This window comes from Rhinolophus sinicus, linkage group LG10 (genome assembly GCF_036562045.2).
Source record: "Rhinolophus sinicus isolate RSC01 linkage group LG10, ASM3656204v1, whole genome shotgun sequence".
Classification (NCBI taxonomy): domain Eukaryota; kingdom Metazoa; phylum Chordata; class Mammalia; order Chiroptera; family Rhinolophidae; genus Rhinolophus; species Rhinolophus sinicus.
In genome coordinates, this window is record NC_133759.1 from 77,067,076 (window position 1) to 77,091,791 (window position 24,716).

Genomic DNA, 24,716 nt, shown 5'->3' on the forward strand with positions numbered 1-24,716 from the left:
CCATCATCAAAGATGACCTGCCTGGCCAGGCTGACTGGCTTAGCCCTCCCAGGCTGCAAATTGCAATTCTGCTTTCCCTGTGTACCTCCCAGGAGTATGTATACCCAAGAAAGGACCTTAGATCTACTCTCCAAAGGCTTATAATACAGTTAATTTACTAGACTAGGAAGTGTTCTGTTAGCTGAAAATCTGGCCATGTTTTGTAGTTACTGTCCCTAAATAACTTCATATTCTCAAGTGCAAGATCTCAGCCTCGCTCACACAAGGATTGAAATATGGAATAGGGTCAATATGATTTCCTTTACCTGAGTTCTTTTATCTACAAAGGTGGAGGTGATGTGACTTTGGTATATTAAAAACTATTGAGCACCCTCTATGTGCTAAGATTATAATGAGTGGGTTTTTCCAAGGTGCTGTGAGCTCCTTGTTGCTAGCATTAATGTAGGTATTATTTATTTTCTCCTGATGCAGATTACTTGGTTTACTACCATCACAAAATGGAGAGAAGACATAATTATATATACTTAAAACATCCTGCCAAATAATTAGATGCCGTGACTTCTTAAGCAATGAATTCTAGGAAGCTCTTACTAGCATTCAAGCAGTGAAGTAAAGCATACATGATTATAAACAATATAGAACTAAATCAGAATGCCTTTTCCTTTAGAAGAAATCTAGAATGTTTTCTGATCCTGTAGAACTCAAAAGAGCTAATGGAGCTGAAAATTCAGTGTGATTAGTCTGGTCTTGACTAATTGGACCTGACTGTCTCAATTCTAGAGCTGAGGAATACTTGGAACAAAAAGTTAAACAAAACAAAAAATTTCCTTTTAATTTCTTGGCAAAAACCAGAGAGTGAATAAAGCAAATATGCTTTAAGAGTCTTTGCTTAGATGGCAAGTTCAGTATACAGCGAGTCGACTATTGCCTATGATGTTCAAACATAGCTCTAAATAAAAATCATCTGATGGGGTGGGGTGGGAAGAAGATAACCTTGAGCAAATAACTTTATAATACGCGCTCTAAGCCAACAGATTAAAATTAACATTAAACATGAAGAAGGAATGCGATGTATCTTATCAGCCATTCTCTTGGTCTTCTGTTAGGTTTATTTTGTTCCTTCCAGTTCCCTGAATTCTAAACTTACTGAGACAGAAGGGAGAGCTGTGTAGGTAAGAAGCCGCTCTGGAATCAGATCGACCTGGTTTGAATTCTGGTTCTGCAACTGCCTCAGTGTGTGAAGTTTGGCAAGTTACCTAACTTTTCTGAGTCTCAGTTTTCTCATCTATAAAGTGGGGATAATTGTAACAGCCAAATAATAGGATTCTTCTGAGAATTCAATGAAGTTATAAATGTAAAACACCATGTGGTATATAATAAATGTCCAGTAGGTATTAGGCATTATTATTATTTCTAAGTGGTCTCTGATTCTAAATACCCTCTAATGCCAGTTAGAGCCCCTTGATGCCTGCCATGAAATACGTAGCGGTTTTTGAAAACAGAAATTAACAGTGTCAGAAACATCACATAGACACAAAGCCATTGGGTGAAGTAGAAATGAGGGAGGAAATTCAAGCAAAGAGAAGTAGAGATAGATAAAAAAGAAAACCCCTCTCTTCCCTTGCCATCGAGCAAACATTTAGAAGGCTTATTGCATAGAGAGAAAATCACTGAGGAATAAATGCAAGAATTAATACAGCTCATTGGTTTTATGCGCCTGTCAGCTCAGAATCTATATCTGAAAGGGTGCCATGTCTGATAACATGCTCTTCGAATCAAGGCCTTCTATGCCTCAGACGTCCCAAAATAAAGACCTGAGCAGTCAAGCCCATGAGAAACCTGCCCTAATCTGGCCAACTAGACCTGCTTAACTACCAGAAGATTTCTGCACTCGGGATACGCGATGGTGCTTGCAACTCATTGATATCTATCCCTGTTGCTCTCCGTTGGGATTTTCAGAAAAATTCAACTTTATTGCCCTTTCACCTGGAATGAGAACTTTATGAATGTGGCCAAAATTTTGTGGCCAGGATCTTTGCCGTAGATATACTACAGCCCTTTCCCCTAGCGACTGCAGTTTAAAGAAAAAGAGAAATGACCATGTCCCCTGCTAATGTCCTTGACGTCCAGATACCATTTTCAGTTACAGAGGAAATATTTTTCTCTACTACAGGAAAAAAAAAAACAACCTCTCTGGAATGGAAGGCAAAGTTCATCATTCCAGAAGGCTAGGTAAACCTTAAAAATACTGTCACCAACTTTGCACCTATCCAAAATCTTATCATAGAAGTATATTTAGTGACAATATTATTCACAGTATATTATTAAGTGAACAAAAGTCCCTTGTCAAACAGCATGTGTGCTATAATCCTAATTTTATCAAATATGTATTATAAATATATGTTTATGAGAGGTATTAACGTCAGTTGCTTCTGGCAAGTGAGATTGGTTTTTTATTTTCTTTTTAGTTACTTGATTCATCTGTAATGAAAACATAGTGCTTTTATAATCGTGAAAAGAAAATCTTCAGAATATCTGAGTAAATGTGACCAAGTACCTCTTAGGGGAATCACAGGCCCAAAGCACATGCAGCCAACAGTTCTGTTCAGTGTTCCACTACATTCTGGAATATTACGCAAGGGCCCCACTTTCTTGTGAAAAGAAGTTTCACCTCTCCTGTGGCCTTCTCACATGGCCTCCTCACAAAGCATGTCAATAGAGCCTATTCTTCTGCCTTCCCTCTCACTGAAAGCTCTTCCCCTCAGCTCAGCTGCCCTCCCCCACTTCTCCCAGACCGATGCTACACTCATCCATTCCATTCTTACTTTCACTTCTTTGCTCAGCATGTCCCTGCTCTCCAGAGAGTCCCTTGTATCTATGTGAACCCTCCTCGTCACTCAAGATCAGTTCAAGCCTCACACATTTTGAAGTCGTCTTTGATGACTCCAGGTCTGTCTGGATAGGGAGTGCCTAGAAGACTAGCAGGAATCCCCCAGGGTCTGGAGAAACAGCACAGAGACCTGGTACCTGTCAGAGCAGAGAGGTGTGAGTGGAGGACTTGTTGGTGAGCCCGTGAAGCGTTCCCAAAAGACCCCCCAGAAACACTGTGGGGGAGGGGTCTTTTACAGGGAGCCAGAGGGAACATCTGTTTACATTTTGTTCTTTGTTTTCTAAATTATCCAGTTCACCAGTGCTCTAGCTTGACTCCAGGCAAGATTTAGAAATCAGATTCCCCAAAGCAAGTGAATTTGCAAGTATGGAGGCATCTAAGCAGTGCTTTGAAATTCACTTGCAAAGATAGAAGGATAGGGCCGTACTGCTCTCCTAACGGTGGGCGGAGAACAAACTCTCCCCTCTCACGAGTATTTGTTTCCTAAGCTGTTACAGGGGGAACACCAGACAGGGGGAACTGTTACAGGGGGAACACCAGACAGAGAAGTCCCCTTGACTCCCAGGTACTTGTGTGCTCATCTTTAAATTCTGATTGTGGTGGATGGTGAGGGAGTTCGGTCCACAAAAAAAAAAAAAAAAAAAAAAAAAAGGAACAGACAGTGTATGCAGAAAAGAGAAAACTGATGGGTAGTTTAGTGCTTACAGGTTGATAATTGGTTCTTAGAGGAAGGATGCTAATCAAATGTCTTCATCTTTGGAGAAATAAGAAAGAGGAAATAAGCCTTTGTCAGGTAGTAACTATTATAAGGTCAGCATTTGTTAAGCACTTACTGTATGTCAGATAGTCTTCTAAGTGCTTTACATGTGTTATACCATTCATTCCTCCCGACTTATGAGGCAGCTACTATCATTTTCCTCATTTTACAGATGGCGAAACTGAGGCATAAAGGGACTAAGGAACTTGTACTAGGTAAAAATAACGAGTAAGTAGAGTTGCTGGGGTTCAAACTTAGACAGTCTAGGTTCAGTGCCCAAATTCTTTAACTACTGGACAGCCTTTAGCAGCAGAACGCAAGTGATTTTCATGGAAGGACCATCCTAATCATTGGACCATCTGGCACTTTCAATGCTTAGCAGTTTCCAAGGATAGAGCAGGTTGCAGCTTAGTGAGTGGCCTAAACCCACCCCATCAATCCTACTCCATCCTATCCCCATCTCCACTGTCTTCTTGTACCATGCCCTTCTGTTCCCTTCTCTCCTGATATACCCTCTTTCTTTTTCTTGTCTTTCTTTCTCTCCTACTCCTTCCTCCATTTGTCCAGCCTGCTGGGATAACCAACCGGCACAATTTGGCTCCTCTTTTGGCATCAGAATAAAAAAGGCTGCTGCTGGTCCATGAGCTACACCTTCCCCAACCACCTTTCCTAGGAATGAGATCCTTCCCAATTCATAGGCTGAGCACAGGCAGCCCAGGAAGCAGTGAGAAGAAACAAAGAACAAACAATTCTGAAAACGAATTGCCCTACTCTCTCCCCACATTAGAGAATATCAGTTACCCTGATTGGTTTGTCTTGCCTGTAAGTCAAGTAAACACCACAATGTGAGTAGCACTCTCTTCACTCCCAGGAACCAGGTGTAGTGTAAGGAAAAGACAGTTGGGCTTCTCCCCACTTCTGCCACAGACAATCTGTATGACTCTGAGCACATCTTTTCCCCTCAGTCTCCCCTCCAACAATGTAAAGAATGGACACTATCTGGGAATTCTCAAATTAGGATTCATGGATAGATTCAGGGGATCCATCAAGTCCCAAAGGATAATGTATAGGAATTTTGGTTTTTTTTCAATTGACATTTTCATTGAGATAATTTCAGATTCACATGCAGTGTAAGAAATAATACAGAGAAATGTCAGATTCCCAATGGTAATATCTTGCAACACTGCAACACAATATCAAAACAGGGATATTGATCGTGATATAACCCACCTTTCTTATTCAGATTTCCCGTTTTAGATGCACTCATCTGTGTGTGTGCTGGTGTGTGTGTGTTTACTGCTATACAATATGGAATTATTTTTATGCATGTGCTTTTTTCTTTCTGGGGAAAGGCTCTTAGCTTTCATTAGATTCTCTCCAGTATCAGAGATGCAAAAAGGGGTTGAATTCCCAGCTCGGGAATTCTAGAACATCACACTCCAAACCTCTGTAGCTTTCTGTTCCAACAACCACATTTAATTAGCACTGACCACATGGCAGGCATAGGGATACATGAGGGGGTGGGGAGGTGATGGGAAAGCAGGGAAAACCCAAAGGTGCATAAACACGGTCCACAGAACTTATGCTCCAGCAGGGGAAGGCAGACAATCTGACAGGTAAACAAATCATTTATTAAACATGTACAGAAGAGGAAATGCCTTGTTGCTTGGGGCAGCCTGGGAAGTATTTCCACAGAATCTGATGCTTGCGCTACATCTTGAAAGATAATCCAGAATTCTTCAGCTGAGAAGAGAAGAACTAATTGTTAAAAATCATTCTCTCTTAAATTATATCTATTCTAGATGTTTTGAAGAAGACATAGGAAACCATGCCTACATTTGTTTATTCTACAATGTCAAGGTGTCAAATTCTTCAACTCCCGTGTGTTGGTGTTGAGGCCAAGGGATTTTTTCCCCCTGAGTCTATTTTCCACTGTCTTGTCCAAATTGGACACCAGATCCTGCCTGCTTAGCTTGAGAAAGGCATTTTATCTCAGGCGCCTTGCTCACATCAGAGCTTATATTTAAAGCATGAGTGATGAGAAGAGACCGCAGCTAAGTTCCTGGCTCTGTCCCAACCCTAGATGCACCCAGAGCGCCCCCCTCCTCTCCAAGCGAGTGCTGGACGCCAATGCTATAGTGGTTGGTGGGAGTCAGAACTGGCCGGAGCCAGGAGTAAAACATCTCTGCTCTCCAATCAATTCTCCTATCACTGGGGTCTCCTTTCCCACAAGGGCTCGTCAGAAACCCTCAGGGGCTGAGCTCAGACACCGCTCAGGGGCCTCTTTCTCTGTGGATTGCAGGTTCCACATCAGGTTATTTAGTTCCCAGGACTATTCTCAGGGAGATCATTCTCTCTGATGGAGCCATCCCACACCAGGGAGTCCAAGATCCTACAATCGGGGCCACCCTTTGAAGAGCCCCCTAGAAGCCCGATTCAAGGCACCACTTCTTATGGCCTCTGTGTCCTCATGCAATTTATTTAGCCCCCTAAACCCCAGTACCTTCATCTGTAAGGTGGGGATTATAATAGTATAATCTGCACGGGGCTATAAACTTTAAATAAATTAACCCATGTAAAACACTTAGTACATAACAAGTACTCCATTTACTAATTATTGACATCTATTTTTATAATAAAATTATTTCTGGTTGTAAAAGAATTAATGATCACTGTAGAATATTTGTGAGCCACTGACAAGTTTAAGGAAGAAACAATCACAACATCCAGGGATGAGACTATTTTGATGTATAGTCTTCCCAGCGTGTGTGTGTGTGTGTGTGTGTGTGTGTGTGTGTGTGCACGCGCACGCATATACGAGACTCATGGGAACTTAAAGACTGGGTTCATATTGTGTATGTCTGTTCTGTAACCTGTTTTATTCAACTGATATGAGTATTTTCCCACATAAAAACTTTTAGAAAATAGTACTTTTAGAAGACTACCGAGTTTTCAAGCATATTGATGAAACCCAATTTATGTAACCACTCCCTTAGCTTGGAACTCAGATTGTGTCCTCTTTTTACATTTATGCGACGATAAGTGTCCTTGTTCGTAGATTTGTGTGGGCATCCCCGTTTATTCCTTAAGCTAAATGCTTAAAAGTGGAATGATGGTGTCAAAGGCGTTTTGTTTTGCTTTGTTTTGTTTTTTAAATGTCAGGTACACAGAATTGGATTAACCATAATCCTTGGTTCATGACACATAATTGGTATTTGATGACCTGATGTTATTAATTTGGGTGGTAAATTCATTAATTTTGATAATGTAATCAGTACCTGTGAATTCACAACCCAAAACAAAGGCTAGGACCTCAACAATAACCGATATTTAACCATTAGGTCTTCCACTCCATCTCCCCGTGCTCCCCACCCATGGGAACCATCCTGAATCGTATGTTCATTTCCTTGCTTTTTTTTAAATATAAGTTATTACTCTATCTGTAGATATCTCTAAAGAGTAATTTTTAAAAATTGTCCTTAGCTTTATAAAAAAAAGATATCTTGTAATATTTCAGGACCTTTTTTCACTTACTGTTACTTTGTTATAAAATTCATCCATATAATTGCATTTTACTGTAGTTCATTCTGACTGATGTAAAACACCCTAGTGCATAAATGTACTATGGTTTATCATCCACGCTCCCCCTGATGGGCAAATGCATTGTTTCTAAGCTTTAGCGTTTGTTCACACTGCTGCTATGGACATTCCTGTAAATGTCCCCTGTTGTACAAGAGTTTGTCTAGGGAATCAGTTTATAGTCCCAGCAGCCATAGAGGAGAGTTCCTCTAGACCCACATCTGGTACACCATGGATCCAGGATGTCAGGTTGTTCTCCAGACAGCTGCATCAGTCTACCCTCCTTCAGGAACACGTGAGAATGCCAATTTCCCCAAACCCTTTCCAACTCTGAGGATCATTGAAAATGTTTGACCATTTGATAGCAAAACATAATATCCCCCTGCTGTTTAACTTTGTGGGAAGATACTGACTCCTCTAAAAGCTGAGAGAGAAGGGACGTGGCTTAGAGAATTGTTCCCAGTCTGATAACTTCGGTGCAATTTCCCCAGTGGCTCAGTCGCGTTCCCATGTCCTAAAAGAGGTGACACAGTTGGAAGGAGGGAGTGAGGGGGGCCAGGATGGGAAACAAGCCCAACTCACCACAGTTGGAGCTTGTCTCCTGGTTCCAGCTCCTGCCAGTGTCAGATCACTCCTTGATGAAGCAGGCATTCTCTCTCCCCAAACCCCCACCGGAGAATAGCCGGGATAATGCTACCCTTTGTTATTTGAATTGATAAATTTAAACCTCTTTCCTGGCTCTGCAGTAAAAGAACTTTCTATTTTGGGCTTAGTGACGTAGCCAAAACCGAGCAGAGAGCAGCAGGCTGCAGCACGAGTTAACAGTTTTTCTTCAAGGGAGAGAATCCACAGGCAAACAGAAGAACCTTCCAAAAGACGTCGTCTGCCTAGCAACAAGCAGCCTATTCACCTGTCTTTCTGCTGACAGATACATTGCAAGGTTCAGAATTGAACACTACCTAATCTTCAGGGTAAGCTGATGAATTAATCTGAACAACCAGGCTTCTTAACTCAAATCAATTCTCCAGGACTTCATGGATGCCACTCAGTATACCGTAGTGCCAGACGAGGGATTGTGAGGGGAGTGTGTCTTCAAGGGGAATTCTAGCCGCCAAACATTAAACTGATTTGAGGAGTGCCTAAAACACTTGCCCAAGAATATACTTTCTTCTGCTAGTCCATTTCTCTGCCAGAAATCCCCAGAATAACATAGGGACCTGGGTCTCAAGAAGACTCCAGAAGTACATATAGCAGCCATGTTTATAAGAGGAGCGATATATTTAAACTATTGGCACGTGTAAACACATAAGCATGGCCTGGAAGACTGGGACAGAGGACAAGAAGTTCCCCCACTCTCTCTTGTTTCAAACTTTTTCTGATGGGGGGTTTCAAACATGCACAAAAGTAGAGACATGATATAATAAACCTCCATGTACTGGTCGTCTGGTTTTAACAATTCTCAACATGTGGGCATCTTGTTTTATTGGCACCCCACCCCTCCCGCATCTCCATATTAAAACCAATTAAAAGGAAATCGCAGATATTTCCATATTTAAATACTTCTGTATGTGTTTGTAAGAAATAAGGACTCTTTTTTCCAATAACCACTGTATCACATATTAAAAATGAACAATAATTCCTTAATATCATCTAGTAGCCAGTCAGAAGTTAAATTGAGCTGATTTTCCTGTCTTTCTGTAATGGTTTATTCTAATCAGAAGCCAAACAATGTCATTTGTATTTTTTGATTTCTCTCTTCTGTCTCTTTTAGTTTATAATTAAAAATTTTTTTAATTTATAACAGTTTCCCCTCTTTTTTTTATTGCTCTATATTTTGATGTTAAAGATCATGAATCTTCTAGTGACTAGTGCTGTGTAACAAACCACCCCAAACTTAGTAGCATACAACAACCACAGTTTGCTGTGCTCATGTATTCTGTGTGTCAGGAATTCAGAAAGGGCACAGTGAAGAAACGACTTCTCTTTGCTCCAAGCCGTCTGGGGCCTCAGCTAGGCAGAGTCAGAGTCTGGTGATGACTTCACACCTGAGAGCCAGAAGCATCGAGGGCTTGTTGACTCACATGTCTGATGTCTGAGTCTGGGGTACTCCAAAATGAGGACTGCTGAGCAGGGCACCTACCCATGGCCTCTCCGTGTGGGACACGGCTTCCTCACAGCATGGCAGTCTCAGGGTAGTCAGGTTTCTGACATGGCAGCTGAAGGATCCAAGGGTGAGCATTCCAGCCAGCAAGGTGAATGTCATATCACTTTTTCTGATCTAACCTCAGAAATCACAGTGTCCTTTTGGACGTATTCTGTGGGTTGCAAGCAAGTCACAAGCTCACATAGACTCAAGGAGAATGGAATCAGACTCCACCTTTACAGGGGCAGGGGCAAGGTTCCAGAAGAGCATGTGGGACGGGAGGTAGTGTTGCTCCACTTGGTGATTGGAGAATCAAGCTTGCCTTTCCTACACCAACCGGGAAAGAGATTGCAAACAATGGAAACCTAACGGAACAGAGAAAGGGGGAAGTTTATTTGTCTGCAGGGTCATGTCCTACAGTTGTGTAGTTGTGCCCTGAACAACCCAGAGGTAAGGAGGGCTGAAACCCAGCTCTACCTGCCACACCTGTGCCTGGCTGCACTGCCAGGAAGAGGCACCTTCTCTAATACACATAAGACACCATATGGGGAAGAGGTGTTCTGACTGGATGGTAAAAGGTCATTCAATCTGACTTACACTTATTGGGTACCTATTGATGCTACTTTGGAGAATATTAGGTCTTCTTTGGTTTAAGCTGCACACAGAATGTTGGCCAAGAAATATCTCAAACATGGTGCTGGGTTTACTCAAATATATTTTTAAATGGTGCAAGCTTTTAGCATCAGGTACTTTTTTATTGCATTGGTCTAGAATGTTCTAGACCTATCTTTGAAGAAGCCAAGACACTGTGTCCCAGTGACCGAAGGCCTAGTCTGACCCACCTACTGCCAGCCTTGGCTGGATACAGGAGTTATATGAAACCAGTCCAAACAGAATTAAGAGTTTTCTTTTCTTCTTTGCAGTCCCTGTTCTTCATTATCATAACTTTTAGAATTTGAATAAATCCCTACGGAAATAAATGCTTTCATTTCTTTATGTTTACGGCTATCAGGAAAATAAAATTATATAGATAAGGCAAGGTCATTTCCAAGGATTTTAAGGACCAGGGCAGCATCAGACATCCCTGAGTTTGATACGAGCCAGCATGTTATAAGGCAGCTCATACATGTCCAGATATAAATCTCAGTAAATGAGATTAAAAAGCTGTGCTCATGCTGATCAAGCCATGCTAGTGGTCAACAGTTGGGTTGAGGAAAGCCTCACGTGGCAAGGCCCAGGGCACTTGATTTTTAACTTAGAGTTAATCACACTTTTCAGTTCATGGCACATTATACCATAACTGGTCCATGCAAGACAGTTCTTTAGTTTTAAGTATGTGTGCATGTATTTCCTCCTAGTCTCACTCCTATTCCCCCCATCCCTGCAGAAACAACCATTCTATTTAATTACACTTTTTGGCTTGTATGTGTTCACGTGGAATGTGTGCTGTTGTCTCATTTGCATGTATTTTCATTTACATCAATAGCACTGTGTTATAGATCTCATTCTGTGTCACTCTTTCCACTCCACCCTATTTTTTTTAACTTTTTTATTGGGGAACAGTGTGTTTCTCCTAGGGCCATCAGCTCCAAGTCGTTGTCCTTCAATCTAGTTGTGGAAGGCACAGCTCAGCTCCAAGTCCAGTCGCCAGTTTTCAATCTTTAGTTGCAGGGGGCGCAGCCCACTATCCCATGTGGGAATTGAACCAGCAACCTTGTTGTTGAGAGCTCGCACTCTAAACAACTGAACCATCCAGCCACTTCTTCGGAAGCTCAGCGGCAGGCAGCTCGTTGTCTTCAATGTAGTTGTGGAGGGTGCAGCTCGCTGGCCCACGTGGTAACAGAACCCGCAACCCTGTTGTTCAGAGCTCACTCTCTAACCAACTGAGCCATCTGGCTGCCCCCACTCCACACTTTTTAAAGACCTATCCACCTTACTATATGCACATCTGATCCCCAATCCTTGACTGCTGCAGAGGCCCCACCCTGGGAGCCACCACATTTGGCCTCGCCACTCCCAGGAATGGGCATTCAGTGCCCCCAGCTTCCCACCACCCAGAACAGTGCTGCCATGAGCAGCCTCATGTGCACCCCATTTGGGACCCATGTGGCAGTCTCTTTAGACAACTTCTCGTCCATATGGTGTCTTTATGTACCTTAGAAAAGGCACCTCCTTCCTCCTGGAGGATACAGCCCCACAGTAAAGCACAAGGCTTGACAAGGGGGATCTCAGGCTGGGTTCCAGCCCCTCCTCACCCTCTCAGTTGGAGTCTTGCTCAGGGAACAATCTGCAACTGTAAGAAGTGGCCCGGCCAGCAAACCTTCCCCCATTCTCACTTCCACTGGGTTTCCACTGTCTGCAACATCACACCTGGTTGGTACACGGAAGGGTATCCACTGACCACAGAAATCTCATCATAGGATATGTGTATACTTGTGACCACGCAGTGCCCCATTGCTCGAGCACTTTATACTTGGGCTGATACAGTCTGCGTGAGCACCACTGCTTGGTTATGAGGTCCACGGGAAGTGGGGAGTCAGGCATGGCTACAACACATGGGTGGTAGGCAGAGCAGACGTGCCTGCCTGAGGCCAAGGTCAAGGGCCTAGGCACTTCACTCACTCGCTTTGTCTTGGAGGAGACAGAGAAACACCTTTTCCCTTAATGCCGCTGTCACAACACACAGGTGAAATGGCTGGCCTCCTGTCCACAGGGCAGCATTTCTGAGGGGCTTGGCCACAAATGATGGACATGTGTCCCTGAGCCATGCTGCCTTTGCCCCTTGGTGAGCACCCGTGACAGACACAAATAAGAAGAGACAGTTCTCATTCAAGGTCAGCTGAGCAGGCTTAGATTCAATCATCCAGGACAGCTCCTTTAAACAGGTCAGGCTTCAAGTCCATCAGAAATGCTTAGTGGCCATTCAGATACATCTAAACCCTCTAAGATAACTGTGCGCGGAGGTAAATCAAACACCTGAGGTATAAAGAAAGCTGTTATTTTCTTGCTGATGTTTTCTCAGTTGTCAAATGAGGATAATCACAACGAGAATTTCTAAAAGGAGGCAGAGGCTTAACGTATGATTTTTCAGGAAAAGAATCAATGGAATTTTCAGATTTCTGAGAGGAAGGCGGATCCTAGCAATCAAACAATTACTGTATTTCTGGATTGTGCTTGTGAATTTCGAATTACACTTCAGTACTTATTACAAGCCTGGCTGACAGTCAATCATGCGACAATGTGATCCATACTGAATAGCACTGTCACTACCGTTATTGTGTGCAATTGAAAATAAGCAAGGAGCGGGGCTTTGACATAATGCAGAGGAACAAAAGTACAAGTCGGCTGTGTGCATTAACAAACATCAGGGTCTGGAAAACTGGCCACAAAGTGGCCCTGTGACACAAAAACCGTAACTTAAGCTTGGCATTCAGAAAGAGGAGCAAAAGTTAAAACCTGGAGATGACTGCCACATGACAAGAAGGATCCAGAGGTTCACAAATGGCCTGGCTTCCTCACCCAGGACAAGGCGTCCATCGTCTAGTGGGGCCTGACTTATCCTTCTCAAATGGCTCCAGCAAGGCTTCATGCCCTTCCAGCCCTTGTGCCAGAAATACATCACCCCCTGAGTCCTGGAGACTGCCTGTTCCCACGTGTCTCTTGGTTAGACCCCCGTCCCTTTATCCTAGGAGTCACTAACTCACATCAGTGGCTTGTCGATGGTCCCTTCAAAGACGTCTGGGGTGGCTTCTACTCCGTGTGAAGCCAGAGTCAGCATCTCTTCCTGCTGTGTTAGCCCAGGCCCCTGGTCTTTTATCATTAAGCATAAGGGAGACCAAGAGTTGATTTTAAGTGCTCTCACCACAAAAAAGAAATGATAATTATGTGACGTGATGGAGAAGGTAATTATTTTGCAACATATAAGTGTATCAAATGAACACATCGTACCCCTTAAACTTACACAATGCTATACGTCAACTGTATCTCAATAAAGCTGGGTTGGGAGGGGGGCGCAGAAAAAGAACAACATAGACCAGAATTGGCTCCTGTAGCTCACTGCAAGGCTTCAGATAGGATTTGGATTCTCAGGTTGCCCTTCCAACCCTCCCTCCTACTTGATTCCAAGTTTGTTTATTTGTGTATTTTTTAAATTGGATTTGAAAGTATCTTTCTTCTAAGAGGCTCAAGGCTCATTAAAAAATTTAGAGGAGCAGCTACTTAATAATGATCAAGAAGTTATTGTGTCACCAGATGACTCATCGAGAAGAAATGGGCCCAAATTAAGACAAGGGAGATTTGAGTTGGCTCCTAATGAAATCTTTGACAAAAGAGGAAACACAGCCTGGACAAGGCCGTGGGCAAGAGGATGGGAATTTCACCTCCTTCCAGCGACCTCTGAGGAACAGAGCAGAAGACTGAATAGTCTAGACTCAAGCCATGCCTGCTTACAAACAAGGAAAGGCCAAGGTCCCTTTCAGATCTGGTAACACTTCAGGAGAGTAGCCAGATGCCCTAGGAAGCTGAATTTTTTTATTCTTAATAACTGAACAAAACCTATTCCTAGAGGAAAAAGGAGAGCTTGGAGCCTGCCTAGGATTCCAAGAGCTCAGATTACTTACTCTATATCTACCCTCCCTGGAGCGTGGGCCTGGTTCACTTTCATTTTTTTTTACCACTTTTAGGGGGTCAAGGGAAGGGGAATCTTAAATGTTAAAGTCCATTTACTGGAAGAAACGTTCAAATAATCAAATAAATCTTGCCTGTTGTGTCAAAGCCATATTTGTCAATTATCCATGCAGAACTACTGTAAAAGGTTTCTCCTAGAGAAAACGTCCCAAAGGAATTGAACAACGCCAGACAGAGGAGAGAGAGACCACTGCAGTTCCCACGAGCTCCTTAGAGCTCTGAGCACAAGCCGCAGCTCCCCAGCTCTTCCCAGCTGAGGCCCAGCACATGCATGAGAAAGTTCCCCTCTGTTGCCTCAGCCAACAGCTAGCGAACCCTAGCTTCGCATACCAGGCTCCTTAAGCAATAATGAGTCGGCTTACTTCCTCCTTGATTTCCTAACCAAGAGTGTAGTTCCAGTTTCAGTGTGGAGGCCAGAAAGGGCTGATGACGTCACTACTTCCCCAGAGCGGTTCCCTCAGTCGTCTCAGCAGGTTGCTTAAGGGGTAAGCCACCTCCCTAAACTTTGTTTTGAAAGCCTAACTAGAAATTATTGCTCTTAGACGGGGCACTCAACCTATCCTTTAATTCTGATCAGACTAAAATTTTCAAAAGAAATTCCAGGGTACCTCTCTGTATAGGACGTGCGGAGTTGGCCAGCAGTCCTGAGACCAGGTTTCCCGTATGAGCCCTGCTGTTAGTCCCTGCACATTCAGGGCCTTTGTATAATCTTTAAAGTGATGCTATGACCTTCCCCAGAAATAGCGTTTTCTAGAACTCTATGCTAAAAGAGAAGGGGCTGCAGCTACTGCAGAATTCTGGCATCAATTTCACCTACTCAGAAGAAATGCCGTGGTGCTGCAGCCACACCAATGAGACACAGACCCACCTGGGACTGGCCCACAGTCGCCATTACTTAGGAATGAATTTTGGAACAACCACTGGGTCCCTGGAGAACATGGCTGCCATCCTCATCTCCATGTCCCTCATTTTCCCCTCCCCGCTACCCTGAGACTAGCTTATTTCTGTTTTACAGGGAGACACAGTATGATGTATTCATTCCCTCTAGCTTGAGAGAGAATTACTGTTGGTGATTGAATTGAACTCAGATGTTTCTGACACATAAAACATTTAGATAATCACCATCCCTTTGCAAGCCTTGTGAAAAACATTGGCTTACAGTGTTTGATCTCTTATCTTTAACATTTTATTTTATCAGTCTTGAGAAATCATAGTACTCAGGCCGTGGAGTGAGGGGCTGTTACATGAAAAGTCCTGCTATGATGAGTTTATTTATCTAATGGGAGAGACAGGCCGGAAGTGAAAAAACTCTAGGAATACAGATAAAAGGCACAGGCAAATGCATAGGAAATGAATCATAGGTTATGTAGGCTAGGAGACAGGTGATGAATTGAATAGTGTGCTACGCAATAAAAAGAGATATTACTAAAGGGGAAGGGATTAAGAAGGACAAATTGCCAGTTATAAAAATAGTCACAGTGATGTAAAGTACAGCATAGGGAATATAGTTAATAATTTGTAATAACTCTGTATGGTGCCAGATGGGGACTAGACTTATCGGGGGGATCACTTTGGAAGGTATATAAATGTCTAACCACTACGTTGTACACCTGAAACAAATATAATATTGTATGTCAACTGTCATTGACAAATTTTAAAAAAATGTTAAATAAGAGAAATAACTGGGCATGTGTCACGTGGGGTGTCATGTGGGGTCTCACCTCCCGCTCCCCACACGAGAACGCAGGATATGGTGAGGCCAAAAAGGAACACCCACGGAGCCATAGGTAGGGGAGTCACACCACTGTAGTCTCACTGGCGGCTGGATTCACACGATGTGCGACCTGCTGTCTGCTTTTCTGCCAACCGACCGAGTCTCTAACTTCCCTCGACTCTCCTCGACTGGACTCCCCAAGGTAGCCACGGCAGTTATATTAGTGGCCAATGGCTCACTGGTTACAGCTGATGGTCAATTAGCCACAGCTGACGGCCATCTACTACCCGAGCCAGCACCTTTCCACGTGAGGCCGAGAGCCTGGAAACTGCTCTCTGGGGCTCTGTCCCCACAGCATGCACATTTTTCTAGAAACAATTCCTCATCAGTATTTCTCCTTTTTTCACTCTAATACTCAACCTAGAATCTAAATATTGCTTAGTCTGGCCCTCTACCTAGACTGATCATTTAAAAATTATGTATAATTTCAAACATAGTGTGGGGGCAGAGCCCCAGAAAGTAGTTTACAGGCTCTCGGCCTCACGTGGAGGAGTGCTGGCTCGGGTAGTAGATGGCCGTCAGCTGTGGCTGATTGGCCGTCAGCTGTAGCCAGTTAGCCAATTAGCCGCCAATATAACTGCTGCGGCTACAAAGGAGAGCGGAGGAGAGTGAAAGAGAGTCGTCGGTGGGTTGCAGACAAAACGGACAGCAGGTCGCACGTCCAGTGAACCCAGCCTCCAGTGAGACCGTAGTGGTATGATTCCCCTACCTATGGCTCCGTGGGTGTTCCTTTTTGGCCTCACCATATCCTGCGTTATGTGGGGAGCGGGACCAGAGACCCTGCAGGCCTCCCCGCACGACACATATACAAAAGTCGGCCTTCTGTAAAGCTAATAATTATTCACTAATTTGTATAGTGAAGAGTATAATGACCCCACACACCCATTATCCAGCTTCAACAATCACCACCTCATGGCAATTATTATTTTATCTGCACCCCCACCAACTTCCCCATTCTATGCTATTTCGAAGCAAATACTGGGCATCATATAATTTCATCTATAAATATATAATATGTATCTCTAAAAGATAAAAACTCCTATTTAGCATAACCACTCCCACACTTGAAATTAATAATTTCATAATTTCCAGGTGATCATGTTTTAGGCAGCAAGTGACAAATATTGACCAGTGGGGAGATGTGAAATACTGCCATTCCCACAGGTTCTGCAGTTAAACAGACACGTCTCTAGCTTTGCTGATAAGATGCCAGAAAGTGGGTGACGAGCTCTCACAGTGAGCCTAGTTTTTACTATTTGTTTAGTCTGCACTTCTGGATAGGGAGTCATGGGATGAAATCCTCCTAAGAGGAAGCTTAGAGAGCCTGCCTCCTCATGAGGGATTCCCTTTGGACAAGTAGAGACTCCGTGTAATTAGTCAGTGTCATGGCGTCCTGTCACACGTTGCCTGAGAGCTACACACACAGCTCGGGAATGTGAACGAGCAGCATGGGCGAGGGAATTACCTGTAGATCCAGAATGAGCAGAAGTGATGACCTGTGAGAGTTGTCCAGTGCCTAATTCTGTCGGTTTCTGTTTCTTTGGCAATAGTTCAGGAATTTATTGGACATGTAATAACAGTGGCATTCAAAAGGGTTAGAGGAGAAAGAAGACTCATGTAAAAAAAGGGAGGAAGGATTGTTTAAGGGATATATACCAGCTGTCCCCCCAAAAAAGTACACATTTTAAGAGATGTTATCTGTGTATTACTTTTCAAAGTTGAATTGAATTACAGTAGCAATGTGTAATATGATGTTCGCTCAAAAGATGGTGTTAATCAAATGAATGCTAGCATCACCATGTGACAGGCAGGGCAGTCAGAGAAAATGGCGGAAGCACGGTTGTCGTTCGAGGAGCACAAGACCATTTTGGGGTGGTATTTGAAATTCAAGCACATTGTGGAAGTATATTGACAATGGTGGCGTGAGTATGTAACAGAATCTCCAACACGCCTAACAATTGCACGCATTCGTGATAAGTTTGAGACACATGGTGCTGTGTGTGATGTGCACAAGGGAAGATCCAGAGACCTCGCACAGCAACAAGTCCTGCTGCTACTGTTGTGGCGTTGGAACAGTTCACACCCTCGCCACAGAAGTCTACCAAACAGTGTTCGCCGTAATCAGAAGTATCTAGATCCTGATGGTAACCACTTTGAGCACCTCTTGTAATTGCAGAAGTCAAATGTGACTTGTATTCATCTTTTGTTATCAGTACATTTTGAATATTACAATTTTAATACAGTTTTTCCTTTCTTAAAATGTATATACTTTTATACATTTATACATGTACGCACACACTCACACACACACACACTCTTTATATTCCTTTGTAATGATTGACAAATGTTCCTGTAAGACTGTTACATAAACATAAGTTGGTTTATGCAGTTCCCCAAAATTTAGTTGCAAATAATTCTCTAAACCTAATCCTATTTTTAACGCTTTCAAATAGAGCGCATTTTGTAAAGCTAATAATTACTCCCTAATTTACAAGCTTTGTGAGTCTCGATTTTTGAACATGTTTTTGTTTCTGTTTTTCTTAAAATGAAACAATCCCAACTAGGCTTACAGGAGGAAATCACATTTTCTTGTGTCTGTGCATGCCTTTTCACTCCTGTACCACTGCTGCAGTCACCCTCTAACTGGTTTTGATGCCTCTCATCCTGCCCCTTCCCACTGAGCTGTGTTCCTAAAGCACACATCTAGTCCTGATAGGCATGTCATGCTTCCATCACCTTCCAAACCCCCCCCCCCCCCACAATGCCTTAGTATAGCATCCCAAGTTCTCTGAAATCCGCTCCTGACTTATTGGAACCACCTGATTCCCCACTGCTCTCCACTCTCCACATACTCCATTCTCCAGCCATCAACTATTAAATGTTTTTAGAACATGCTCCATGTTTTCCCAAACACTAAACCACTGACATAACTTCCTAGAATAAGGGACAGTATAGCATGTCACGTGGGATCGCATCTTGGCTCTGTCAACTACCAGCAGTGTGACTTTGATAAAATCACTTAATCAGCCTGAGCCACAAGTTTTTCAGCTCTAAAATGGGGATAATGATAGTACCTTTCTCATGGAGATGCTGAGAGGATTCAGGTGGATTAAGCAGGTCAAATGTTTAGCACAGCGCCAGGCATATAATACACATCCAGTGTGTGATGGCTCTTATTTCAACCCAGTAAGGTCCTTCTATCAGTCAAGAGACAACACCGCTTGATGCCTTTCCAATTCCTCCAGCTGAAAGACATCTTTCCCTCCTCGGGGATCCCACAGATCTTCATACCTCTTTCTCAGCACTAACTACTTTCTGACTTGTATTACTATTATTTAGATACACCTTTTCTCTGTTCCACTTTACTGAAGCCCGCCATGTACTAAATGCCATGGGAAATAAAAGATGAATAAAACTTGGTTCTCTGCCATACAAGTGCTCACAAGCTAGTTAGCAAACAGACACTGGCAGCTCAAAAACAAGTCAGCAATGTTCGTTAATAAAGCTGTGGCTCATTATCATTATTATGATGTTTTGCTTCTCTGAGATTCTCTTTTACAGAAGAATCTCCAAGTATGAGCTAGATTTTAATCCAGGGACCATTTCCCCTACTAAACAGAATTTACCTCTTGAGAGTGAATACAGTGAAATACAATTGAACGTGGCTGAGTTTAGGGGGCTATCAAAGGAAAAGTAGTATTGGTGATGTTTGTCAGATTCAAATGATATGATAAAACTATGACTTCCTCTGCTCCCAAAGCTTTTGCCAAAATAAATACAGTGTTGGATCTAAAACATGGCACAAGGCTACAGCGCATTAGTCTCCTTTTCCTGATGATGATGTAGTTGTGCTGTGCATTCTTGCTGTGTTTGTAATTCAAGGGCAGAACGCAGGGTGAAGGCTGCATCCATGCTGCCTCCTCTAACCCTGCCTGTAGAGGTCAAGACCACGAGGTCAGTGACTGTCATTGGGTTTCAGCTGCAGAACGCTGGCAGTCCTAACTGCTGAAGTCCTAACTTTCTCTTGTACTAAAAGATGCTTTCAGTCAGTGCCAGGTTCTCAGCGCCAACAAGACTTCAAGTGAGACTGCTCAGGATCCTGCCTCACCCAAATACCAGAAGATAACACGTACAACACCTACTAGGGCAGGAACAATGCAGCTGGACAGCATATTTGGACCATGACCATGGGTACATGTCATCAAGATGGTTCCTTATGAAATAATCATGCTGGGCTGCCAAATGGAAGAGGAGTGGCTTGTTCTCCTGGGCAGAGCTGACCGCCCCCTTTCTCTTCCTGCCCTTTACGCCTGCCTGGCTGCGCACTGGGACCTGTGGCAGGACTCGGATGGTTTCCTCACTCTGCCCCCAGAGTTCTAGCCCCGTGGGTAACTGTGGGAGAGGAAGCTTTATTCAATTATGGGTGATTTTGTGTTTCTGAAACATATTTAAAAGTCACATGTGTGGTCAAACAAGGGGCTTCAATGTTTTAAGGATAGTTCATCCTCAGAAAGCTAAAAACATTAGAAAATCCATAATTACAGCTCACATGTTAATCACAGAATCAGACAATATATTTCTGGCATTGGTAGATATTCTTTTCTTTTTCCTTCACCGCTGAATCTGTCAGCTGGCATGTGATGAAGAGTCCAGAGGAGGCTAAAGATTCACTGCTCTTAGTACCCCTAAGGAGCTCTTTTTGTCTTAACAGTCTCACGTTCATGAGACCCATGCTTCTAATCATTAGCATCAGCAGCCTCATTTTCCCACTTCAAGTAATTCTTATTTTTACAAAAAAACAAACAAACAAAAAAAACCCCCAAGAGACTCAGATAATCAAATTGTCACATAAGCACTGTGTGCCAACAATAAGGATCCTTTTAAGACCGCACCACGGACCTGGCAGAGGATGCCAGGTTGCAGGAGCCCAAATGATGGGTGACAGCCTGAAAGGAAGACAGGTGGACTAGGGAGGAGGTGTAAGTGCAGTGAGAACAAATTTAAATGCGTGAGAGATGAGGCTGCTTGTCCTATAAAAACTACCTTCGCATAGCAATTAACAGGTTACAATCTACTTCCATGTAACACTATCTCATTTGGTCATCGCCTCACTCTTTTGTCTCATCCCACACCCTTCTTCAGTTTCAAGGACGAACATGGATAGTGAGATGACAGAAATTACTATTTGCGTAGCATGAATTATTAGTTAATAAAGAAGTATTACTTATGTCTTACTTGATGTAATAAATATTTAGTAACTGCATAATCATCCAGTGGGGTGTTAAGAAGAAAGATATGTTACAGGAGGTCTTTACACAGGTCTAGAAAAGGGACAAAACCCAACATTATTACAGGTTAAATGATTATCAGTGATGGACAAACCAGGCATTGGTGAAAATGGCTGCTGGTTTCTATAAGCCACCTGAGGAAGTCTAGATTCTCAGCCCATCAATGGAATGAGCAAGCTGTCCTTCACCCACAGTGAGATCCTCACACCTGTTCAACAGCACTTCACTCAATGCCTTGCACAGAATAGCTCATCAGCGATTAAAAAAATAAAACAGAGGCTTGATTCAAACAAAATGTCAAAATAAGAGAAATATGGAAATTTGACCACTGATTGGATATTTGATCTGATATTAAGAAACTGTTAATAGCTGTTATAAAGGGATATAGTCATGTCTTTATAAAGAGAGGCCTTAGCTTTTAGAAATACATACAGTATTGAAATATTTAAGAGAAGAATTACATGAAGCCTGGGATTTGATCCAAAATAATACAGAAGGGAGGAGCAAGTGGGGGAAACAAAATTGACCACGTATTGATCGTTGTGAAATTTTGGTGATGAGTACATGGGGGATCATTATGATACTCTTTCTACATTTGTATATATTTGAAATTTCCCGTAATTTTTTGGAGCATTGGGAACAAATGAAAACTGGATACAAAGAATCTTGCCATATCAACATGGACAAACATAAAAAAAAAAAGGTTGCAGAAGGATATGTACTGAATGATACCATTTATATAAAATGCCATCCTGCCAAACAACACAATGCAAACAATACAATACAAACTTTTAATTTTTCCCTAGAATTAGAAGACAAACATGGGAATGACAGATATAAACTTCAGAACTGTGGTTATTAAGGATGCGGGAAGGGAAATGTAATTGGGGAGGGTTCCATAAGGAGCTTCAAATATTTTTGTAAAGTTTGACATAAGGTCATGGACACATTGGTGGTGATTATATTCTTCTCTGTATTTGTGTATTTCTGAATTATTTCACAAAATACATAAAAATCAAAAATGAAATAGAAAATGTGGATAATTATCTGTGGAGATGTTCTAGAAAGTCCTGCCCTTTTTGGATTGACTTCCAAGAGCAATATCCATCTCCACCTCACCCCCGGCTGGTAAGAATTGTGTTTTTTGTTAAAATACTTTTTTAGTATGAAAAATATCATATTGGAAAAGTATAAGTAGCTTAAAGAATAATAGTAAAACAAGCTTCCTTGAACCCAAGTGACTCAAGAAGCCTAACATTACTGGTACCACTGAAGGGCCAGGTACACTCTCTCTGATCACTTTCCGAGCAGGCAGAGCTGCTATCTTGAATTTTGTGTTTATTATTCCTGGCCTTTCTTTATAATATAATCATATGTTGTGTATTTTAAGATAAAAGTTTGCATGTTTTTAATGTATACATGTGGAATCATACTGTGACTTGCTTTATTGGTGAAAGATGTGAGATTGATATTGATGCATGTAGTTGCGGTTCATTCATTTTCACTGTGTGTGTGTGTGTGTGTGTGTGTGTGTGTGTGTGTGTGTTAAATATATCTCTATTTGTCCGGTCTGTTGTTGATGAACTTTTGGATTGTTTCCAGTTTCTGTTATAACAAACAACACTGCTCGAGACATCCATATACTTATCTCCTGAAGTCCATGTGCAAGACTTTCTCTAGGATAAACATCAAGGAGAGGAACAGCTGGACACAAGCTTTGCCCATCTACAACGTCACTAGATAATACCCGACTTTCCAAAATGCTCGACCCCATCGACACTCCCACCAGCAATGTATAAGAGATCCCTTAGCGTTTACAATTGGCTTTTGCCAACTGGGTGAGAGTGGGAACTACAATCTGTGGGTTTATTTTCCATTTCCCTGCTTACTAATGAAGCTGAGACTCTTGTGTTATTGGCCATTCATCTTCCTGTTCTGGTGGAATATCTGATTCTGTCCTTTGCTCATTTTGGGGAGCTTTATTGTCTTTTTTCTTTTTCTTTTTTTAAGGAATTTACTATATATTATAGACATAATAATGTAAATAATATAAGTTCCCAGTTGTGACTTGCCTTTTCACTTTTTTAAAGGTGTTCTGTAATGAAGAGTAGCCCTAAATTTTAATATACGTAAATGTGTTCATAGTTTTCTTTTGCTAATGGTGTCTTAAGAAATATGTATCTATCCTAGTGTCTCAAAGATGTCCTAGACTTTCTTCTAAAAGTTTTATTACAGGTTTTCCATTCACATTTAAGTCCTAAATGCTTCAGAAATTATGTTTTGTGTTGGTATGAGGCAAGAATCCAATTCCTTTTTTTCTATGTGGATTACCAATTGTCCTAGTCCTATTTATTTAATAGTCTATCCTTCCCCCACTGATCGTCAATGCCACTTCTATCATGTATTGTTTCTACACCTGCATGGGTTTATTTTTAGGCTTTTTATCAGTACAACTGATCTATTTTATACGCTTATACCAATTCAATGATGTCTTAATTACAAATTTATAGTGAGTCTTGGTGTCTGATTGGGCAAGTTTTTCTACTTTGTTCTTATTTTTAAATGTCTTGGCTGTTCTTAACTCTTTGTTGTTTTTTCGAATGAAATTGTCAAGATCTATTAAAACACACACGCACAGGCGCACGCAAACCCTGTTGGGATTTTACTGAAATTCCTTGTGAATAGCTGACATCTTTATGATATTTAATGCCTGTTGAAAAGAAGCAGTTGTTATAGGAATCCTTTCTGCTGATTTTTCAAGGCATTCTTTAATATATGGTATTTGCTGTAGGTTTTTTGCAGATTCAGGAAACTCCCTTTCATTCCTAGTTAAAAAGAAGGGTTTCCCCCACCTTTTATCAAAATGGATATTCAATTATATCAAGTACTTTTTTTCTGCAGAAACTGAAAAAACGTCTCTCCCCCTTTAATCTGTTAGTGGAATAGACAAATGAGGTCTAACAATTAAGTTCACGAACTCATCCTAAAAAAGTGCTACACACCTCATTGCTGAATATCACTACAGTCACCTTCGAAGTACTCCCCTTGGGAAGCTATGCACCAATGCCAGCGCCGAGTCCACCCTTCAAAGCAATTTTGGAACTCTTTCTGGAATGGCCATCAGAACTGTCGTCATATTACCCTGGGTGTCCTGAATGTTATCAAAATGTCTTCCTTTCAATATTTCCTTTATCTTTGGATAAAGGAAGAAGTCATTGGGGGCCAGATCAGGTGAGTAGGGAGGATGTTCCAATTCAGTTATTTGTTTACTGGCTGAAAACTCCCTCACAGACAGTGCCGAGTGAGCTGGTGCATTGTCGTGATGCAAGAGCCATGAATTGTTGGCAAAAAGTTCAGGTCATTTAACTTTTACACGCAGCCTTTTCAGCACTTCCAAATAGTAAACTTGGTTAACTGTCTGTCCAGTTGGTAAAAATTCATAATGAATAATCTCTCTAATATCAAAAAAGTTTAGCAACATCGTTCTGACTCTTGATTTGGACTGACAGAACTTTTTTGGTTGTGAAGAATTAGCTGACTTCCATTGTGCGCTTTGATGCTTTGTTTCAGCGTCGCATATGTACACCCATGTTTCATCA

The 24,716-nt window shown here is 42.1% G+C and overlaps 1 protein-coding gene across 1 annotated transcript in view; it reads right to left on the reverse strand.

Moving 5' to 3' along the window:
• Positions 1 to 5,257: 5,257 nt before the first annotated feature.
• CDKL3 (cyclin dependent kinase like 3) overlaps positions 5,258 to 24,716 on the reverse strand; it is a 61,816-nt gene continuing 42,357 nt past the window's right edge. Inside the window, exon 13 of the mRNA XM_074313519.1 lies at positions 5,258 to 5,390. Within this exon, the coding sequence (XP_074169620.1) occupies positions 5,358 to 5,390 (33 nt within the window). The 3' untranslated portion in view covers positions 5,258 to 5,357. The remainder of the gene's footprint in view (positions 5,391 to 24,716) is intronic.